The 8480-nt window shown below is 42.2% G+C and overlaps 1 protein-coding gene across 1 annotated transcript in view; it reads left to right on the top strand.

Annotated features, from left to right (window-relative positions):
* Positions 1–6278, top strand: part of PRKAR2A (protein kinase cAMP-dependent type II regulatory subunit alpha) — an 80356-nt gene extending 74078 nt beyond the window's left edge. Inside the window, exons 10-11 of the mRNA XM_060161956.1 lie at positions 1089–1230; positions 1719–6278. Coding sequence (XP_060017939.1) covers positions 1089–1230; positions 1719–1852 — 276 coding nt within the window. The 3' untranslated portion in view covers positions 1853–6278. The remainder of the gene's footprint in view (positions 1–1088; positions 1231–1718) is intronic.
* The last annotated feature ends 2202 nt before the right edge of the window (positions 6279–8480 follow it).

An 8480-nucleotide genomic window follows, 5' to 3' on the forward strand; every position in this document is an offset into this window, starting at 1 on the left:
AACTACTGAGCCTGCGTTCTAGAGCCTGCAAACCACAACTACTGGGCCCACACTCTGCAGCTCCTGAAGCCCATGTGCCTAGAGACTGTGGTCTGCAACAAGACAAGCCACCGCAATGAGAAGCCCGCGCACCACAGCAAAGAGTAGCCCCCACTCGCTGCAACTAGAGAAAGCCTGCGCACAGCAACAAAGACCCAACGCAGCCAAAATATAATAATAATAACAAATTAACCTCTAAAAAGTTATTTATCTGCCTGTAACAAAGTCGTTCTTAAAGATTTAGACTAATTCTTATTAATGTTATAAGTATTTTTTTACTTAAATTATTGCTTAGCTTAGCAGATGGATTTGTTTAAAAAATATAAGAAACTCTAGATAGTAAATAAAATATAGTACCTTATTTTCAGTAATTTGAAAAGCACAAAGTATAACCTGCTTGATTTCTTAAACCACCAAATTTCAAGGTTGAACATTACTTTTTAAAATATTTAGTTACTTAACTTTTCTAAACAAATATGGTAGGGGGACCACTAACTTAAGATGCAGGTAGTACCTAAAAATAAAATTTGTCGCCGTGAAGTATTGTCCGAGAAAAGCATGGCCTCAAGTCAAAAAGAAGTAGCCCTGAATTGTGACTGTTTACCTATGAGAAGCATTGACGTTATTTAGGAAGAATTAGCAAAAGGCCTTGTCTTCTACCCTGTGTCTCAGAGTCAGCATCTACCAAATGGATCGCATTCATATATGTATAATATATAAATATAAAATATATAAAAATATACATTGTTATATATTATATAGTATATTAACATAATTGTATATACTATATTAATATATTAATATATACTATAATAATATTATGCATATATATATATACACCTTACCTCTTGGTAAAAGCTAACTCATTTGGTTAAACCAGGCCACTGAGATTAGCCCATGCAGTTTACATGGTACAATTAGAGTCTCTGCAACATGAATTTGTAAGTAATTTGTTAAGTGTACTGAAAAGGGAATGTAAGTGTGTGCAACTGGATGTGCCTAGTTGTGATTCTGGAATCAGCCCTGGTCATGTTCTCCACCTGCTCTAGACTAAAGCAAACAAGGATGGTGGGAACCAAGAGGTCGAGATTGCCCGCTGCCATAAGGGGCAATACTTTGGAGAGCTTGCACTGGTCACCAACAAACCCAGAGCTGCTTCGGCTTATGCAGTGGGAGATGTGAAATGCTTAGGTAAGAAAAATTCTATATGCATTAGTGTTGTTTTTTTTTCTAACATGCAGTATTTTTTTCCCATCAGCAAGCCTTGACTTACTCTGTCAGCTCTCACTCACATCTAGGCTTGAACAGTTTGTGTGACCAACCAGAAATGGGTTCATGTGTTCCTTTAGCAAACATTTTTGAGAACTGACAATAGCCTATGAACAGCCATATAGACGCCTTGGCTGTGTGAAAAGAGCAGTGATGGAGACAGGTGTCCAGGGCTGTGTGGGAACAGAGGGAGTGAGGGCTGCTGCGCTCTGCAAAGTCTCAAACTTAGATGACATAGTCCTGCTGTGTTCACATAGAAACATCCCTTCTTTCTCCAAGTGTCCAGTATCCAATAGTCCAGTTCCTACAACATGAATGGATATGTTTAAGAAAAGGTTTGCATGAGGGAAATGACTGAATTATTGGTGTAGAGAACTTATTCTCTCCCTCACCTCTTTTTAACAATGCAGTTATGGATGTACAAGCATTTGAGAGGCTTCTGGGGCCCTGCATGGACATCATGAAGAGGAACATCTCACACTACGAGGAACAGCTGGTGAAGATGTTCGGCTCCAGCATGGATCTGATAGATCCTGGGCAGTAGGTGTGCCACACCCCAGAGCCTTCTCAGTGTGACACCAAAACCTTCCAGTCAGCCACAGAACACAAACAGAAAATGTGACAGAACCGTTCCTGCTGTTGCCACCACCACTGCCATTGCTATGGCTGTGGGCGTTTAGAAAACTTGGAAGTCAGCACTAAAGGATGGGTAGAGGTTCAACCCACACCTCCACTTTGCTTCTGAAAGCCCATTATTAGACCACTTGTAATGATTACTCCAACCCAGTTTTCACATCTTTGGTTCAAAATGGCATGTCTCTCCAAAAATTTAAGTGCCTGATACAAAGTCCAAAGTGTAAACATCTTCCTTTCCTCTCTTGCTGCTACTGTTGCTTTTAGAAGTTACCACAGGTTGGCACAAACCTGTTGTATAACTGTAGACACCCTCCCCCAACCTTTTATAGCCTTCCGTTTCCTCATTTGTCCTTTGAGAAAGTCCACAACTGTAGCCTTTGGCTTTACCATCAAAAATGGTGGCAGATGTGATGGAGGTCTGTGGTCCTGTGGCATTGTACTGTCTGCTGACAGTGGCACACATGACAGCTGTCCCCAAACTCTCAGTGATGCTTAGGGAGAGACCCTGCCCAGGGCCCAGCAGGTCAGCACCCCAAAGCACACTGATCAGACATCGGAACCCACGTTAGAGCAGAAAATTTGAGTTTAGCACATTTTACAGGTAGCAGAGAGCCAGGGAAGGTTTTCTGGGTTGGGGGCGGGGGTGTTTTATTTTGTTTTAGTAGATTTTGTTTTGTTTAATCTCTGTGCAGTTTGCGTGAGTGAATTGCTGTCCATTTATAAGGAGCTGGGGTCTGGGAGTGCCATCACTGTATCTGACCTAAATACTTTCCTGGGCAACTCCTGCCCATCTCTTATTACCAGTTGCTCTTACTGATGGCAGTGTGCTGGCAAAGAGAGACCTTTCCCTCTACTCCAGAGTTGTTATGTAGCTTTGCTGTTGAACCATCAATTTTTAAACTCTTTAAAGAAGCAGCAGCTATTTTTTTGGAAAACAAACCCAACTCCCTATTTAGAGAATTTCCCTGGACATATTCATATATATCAGTTTGTCAGCTGACTCAGGCATTCATCTTAAAGATCAGCTCTTTTTGTTAGTTTTTAAAAATCAGCATCATTTACAATTTCATAGAATTACTGCAAAGACCTTTCTAATTAAGATGTTGGGATGGGCTTCCCTGGTGGCGCAGTGGTTGAGAGTCTGCCTGCCAATGCAGGGGACATGGGTTCGTGCCCCGGTCCAGGAAGATCCCACATGCCACGGAGCGGCTGGGCCCGTGGGCCATGGCCGCTAAGCCTGTGCGTCCAGAGCCTATGCTCCGCAACGGGAGAGGCCACAGCAGTGAGAGGCCCGCGTACCGCAAAAAAAGAAAAAAAAAAGATGTTGGGATATTTAGGGTTCCAGTTGTTAATCCCAGAGGAAAGTAATTTAGCTTGTATTTTAAAACTTTTTAAACCTTTTGATTATATCAGGTGGAAATCTAATGAATTATCGTAATTAACCAGATATATTTCAGAATGAAATTTTTTTTCTTCAGAATAACCTAGAATCAGATGCTACAAGAGATCCTAAGAGCAGTATGAAATTTACCTAAAGATAAATTTGGATGTCATAGCCAAGTTTATATTAAATCAAGAGGCCCTTTCCAATATGAATTTTTTAAACTTGTATATCTCAATAAATCCCTAAGCGATTACATGCTGGGGCTTGAGTCATTCCTGTTGTAGACAGTGATAGAGACCATATGGTCACCTTCCATTGTCCTCCTAAGCCAGGCTGTCTGCTTTTGCCATGAACAGTATGGTCAAGAGATTTTCAGAGTGGTGACCCATCACAACCTTGGTCAATTCTCCCTTTTTCTTGTGCTCCATGAAGTGAAAGCAGAAGGACTCTTTCAGACTGCCCTAGGTAGCCTGCCTTACAGCTCTCAGAATTGTGAAACATTGTAACTAATACTCCAAAACAGGAGCTAGCACTGGGAAAGCCTGTGTGGTTTTTCCCACGGTTTTCTGAGGTTCTTATTTTCTATGGTGTTGCTTTATTATCAAATATAAATTAAGAAAGCAGATATTGCACTTTAGCAGACAAGAACCATACCTGTTTCTTACACAAGTAATAGGTACATTCAACTTCAGGAGTGACACAGAGGTGTAGCCCCCAGACTGTGTAAGGACTCTGTTTAAACACTGAGCGGGTGAACTTCCCTGGTGGTGCAGTGGGTAAGACTCTGCGCTCCCAGTGCAGGGGGCCTAGGTTCGATCCCTGGTCAGGGAACTAGATCCCACATGCATGCCACAACTAAGGAGCCTACTTGCTGCAACTAAGGAGCTGGCAAGCCACAACTAAGGAGCCTGCCTGCCTCAACTAAGACCCAGCGCAACCAAATAAAATTAATGTTTTAAAAATAAAAATAAATAAATAAACAAACACAGTGGATGCTCCCTTACACCCCGCATGCCAGCATTAGTTAGGGCCAGCTGTGAACTCCGACCCAGTCACTCCCGCAGGCTGCTAGGGATGGGACTTCTCATCTTGCCCTCTTTCACATCCCAGTTCAATCTTCCCCTTCATAGGAGCCTCTTTGACACCCCCAACTTACTGATGCTTTCGGTTTTACAAAGTAGATTCATCAGGCTTAAGTCTTCCTGCTCTAACTGCGGATTGACATATGGATCATCAGTCCAGACCCTCACTGCGTATAGGGCCCCTTGAGGATCTGACTTGAGGAAGGGAGACTTTACAGGGACCAGTGTGAGTGAAAAGGACACAGCCATTACCAAGGTGCCAGGAGTCTGACAGTGTTCCAATTCTCTTTACAGCATGAGGAATCGAAGGTGGCAGACCAAGTTCAGCTCAGGACTCTGGTGTCCACATTGTGCTGGGCAAGTCCTGCACTGAGAGTTGAGCCTCACAGGGAGGAGCATGTGTTGGGAAGAGGTCTTTTTTTTTTTTTTTTTTTTTTTTTCCGGTACGTGGGCCTCTCACTGTTGTGGCCTCTCCTGTTGCGGAGAACAGGCTCCGGATGCACAGGCTCAGCGGCCATGGCTCACGGGCCCAGCCGCTCCGTGGCATGTGGGATCTAACTGGACCGGGGCACGAACCCGCGTCCCCTGCATCAGCAGGCGGACTCTCAACCACTGCGCCACCAGGGAAGCCCAGGAAGAGGTCTTTTTGATAATTGTTTTATACTGTTCTCTTCTATGATGGTTTAGAGCTTCATGCTTGTCTTTTCTGGCTTTGCTATTGATTTTGCATGGTGGAGAATGTACCTGAGAGCCTTGAGGTTCAAGCTGCAGTATTATTCTTCCTGCTGGCCCCAGTTTATCACACCCACTTCCTTCTTTTGGTTGTATTCTCTGAAGGAAGGGTTCATCTGCTCTGTCCTCTTAGTCCATAGTCCTTATATATAAATATGTTATGTATAATTGCAGTAGATTCTTAGAAATCAGGGTGGAGCTTTTCTTTGAACAGTTTAACGAGCAAATTCAGCAGCAAAGTGTCAAGAAATGATTCTCCAGCCAGGAGAGGTCATGTTCATCCTCTTATTGCCCAGATTCTCTAGTCACAACGGTACAGTAGTCAGTGAGAGGTGCCACTGGCACCCAACAGCCCCTGGGCACACAGCATTTCCATGTCCTGTCACAGTGTACAAACAATTCTCTCATTTAGGAAAATTGAACGAGCATTTTTGCACAGAGAAAAATGAAAAAGACCCATGAATGTTATCTTTTATATTTTGTTTTCAGTTGGCTAATGTTGAATTTTTTGTTCTTGACATGCACTTGTAAACCAATCTTGCCAAGATACAAGTTGTTTTGGTTTTTCACTACAATTACCTCTTGTTCCTCCTGTCCTGACTGCTGACGTTCCTCAATGATTCTAATGTCTATTTTATGGGAAGCAGCCTTCCCATGGGTTTCCTTTTACACACTGCAGGGCTATCTTTATACTTCTAAAAAAAGGAGAAAACTGTCACTAAACTCATGGAGGATTTGCAGAAAACCATTTAGCCCACCTTGAGCAAAAGGTAGATTCCTCATTGTTTTCCTAAGTTCATTGTAACAAAAGAAATCTAATTCAGCATTATTGTGCTACCTCAAAGGTAAAAATGTTTTAAGGTCTTTTTTGGTCCTGAGTTCTACACATAGTGTTTGAAATGTCTCTCAGTTGGAATTATTTTTAAATCATTGGGGAGAATCTTATTTTAACCTGTTTTACACTTGTATTTTAATCTCAGAAGAATAAGTGATTAGAAGGTGATCAATTCTTGCTCTGTAGTATTGAACATATGATTAAATCATTGTTTGCCATAAACAAGGTTGGGTTTTTTAAAAGGAAACTCTAGGGCTCAGCTTTGCTCTTGGTTAATAAAGGCTGACAAATCATATCTGAATTTTTGGTGCAGCCTTGTGTTGTGTGTTTGTCCTCATTTCACGGTTCTATCCATCACAGCATTCATCTAGCAGGTACATTTTTGAGATTGGGGTGTGAGCTCTTAACAATTAGAGAGGAGGCCTGGACATATATATTAGGGTTCTCCAGAGAAACAGAACCAATAGCGTGTATGTGTGAGGTATGTGTGTGTGTGTATATATAAAGAGATTTATGGGAATTCCCTGGCAGTCCAGTGGTTAGGACTTGGCGCTTTCACTGCCATGTCCCCAGGTTCAATCCCTGGTCAGGGAACTAAGATCCCACAAGCTGCACAGCACAGCCAAAAAAATAGAGAGAGAGAGAGATTTACTATAAGGAATTGGCTCACACAGTTATGTAAGTTCCAGGATATGAAGGGCAAGTTGGCAAGCTGTAGGCATAGGAAAGCTGATGGTTTAATTCTAGTCTGAGTCTGAAGACCTGAGAACCAGGAGAGCCAATAGCATATTTCCCACCCAAAGGCTGGCAGGCTTAAGACCCAGGAAGAGATGATGTCCCAGTTTGAAGGCAGTCAGGCAGGATAATTCTCTCTTACTTGGGAGAGTCAGGCTTTTTGTTCTGTTCAGACCTTCAACTGATTGGATGAGGCCCACCCACATTAGGGAGGGCAATCTGCTTTACTCAGTCCACTGATTTAAATGTTACTTTCATCCAAAACCACCTTTTCAGAAACTCTCAGAACAATGTTTGACCAAATATCTGGGCACCCCATGGCCCGTAAGTTGACACATAAAATTAACCATGACAACATGGTATTTGAATTGTTTGGGGATGGTGTACAAGGGCATCCAATATATCCCTTGCTGGGGAAGATATACTCACCAATGAAGCCCAGCAGAAAATATCTCCTGTCTGACAATATTGATTATTTCCTTCTCTGTAACATGGCTGTAACCAGAACTAGCAATGACTCTGCGATAGCCTGCTGTATTTATAGTTTGCTTCCTAGTGTCCAAAGGAAGCTCATTCTATAACAAAATCATGTTCCACTTTGATCTTGCCTTCACCTGGCAGTACAAAAGGGCCAAGTAATAAGTGAATATAAAAAATATCCACGTGGGGCCCAAGAAACTAGTAGTTGAACCCTCAAAGCCAAACTGACCTTGTTTCAAGGCTTTAAAAATTAAATATGGTTTGGCCTTTGTGGTTTTGGTGGTGGTATTGCTATGAACAATTAGGAAGTGCCAGGACTATGACAAGATCATATGGTCCACAGTCTCAGCCTTGAAGAGTGAATATCTTAGGAGGACTTTGCTTTCTATGTATGTTCTAACAGGAAGCTAGAAATCTGTGCCATCAAAATTACCTGAATATTGGGACTTCAATGGCTGTCCAGTGGTTAAGACTCTGCGCTTCCACTGCAGGGGGCATGGGTTCCATCCCTGGTTGGAGAACTAAGATCCTGCATTCCACGTGGTGTGGCCAAAAGTTAAAAAAAAAAAAAATTACCTGAATATATCCTTAGCAATCTTAGTGCATCAATTTTATAGCAACAGAGTTAAAACAGTATTACTTATAATGTGATTAAGGAAATTGGGGTTGTTTCACAAGACATTCATGTTAAATATGAATTTTGCTTCCTTTACCCATCCTCTCTACAGACAAATGCCTTATCACAGATGATGGCCAGTGATACATACTGTTACCTGATTGGGGAAATGCAGAGTGTCAACCAGGAACATATTAAATAATCAGTTGTGAATTCAGATGAGATGAGTATTATCTAAGTTCTGAATTAGAATGTCAGAAATTAGGTCTGACTCAGCTCATTTGTTCATTGAACAAAATCTTGATTACCTGCTGTGGCCATTCCTGACACTGTTTAAATCCCAGGAATTATCAAGAGTAATGACGCTGGGGTCCGAAGGGCATTCCTGGACCTTTCCTCCAGTGCTATGGAGCTTATCCTCATGTTTCTGGACTCACACGGACAGCAGCCCCAGTCTCCTATTTCAAGGATGATCATGCTTCCAGTGCCTGTTGTTGCCCTTGGCCATGCTGCTCTTCTCTATATGGCTCCCATTGCCTCTTCTTAAAGTGAGTAGTTTGGACACACAAGCATGCAATGTTCCTCACTGCTTTAGCTTGCATCACATAATTATGGTTACAGAAGCATCTAGGAAGCTGTCAAAAGAGAAAGACTAGATTTAAGATTTTAAGG

The sequence above is a fragment of the Lagenorhynchus albirostris genome, chromosome 10 (assembly GCF_949774975.1).
Source record: "Lagenorhynchus albirostris chromosome 10, mLagAlb1.1, whole genome shotgun sequence".
Taxonomy (NCBI): domain Eukaryota; kingdom Metazoa; phylum Chordata; class Mammalia; order Artiodactyla; family Delphinidae; genus Lagenorhynchus; species Lagenorhynchus albirostris.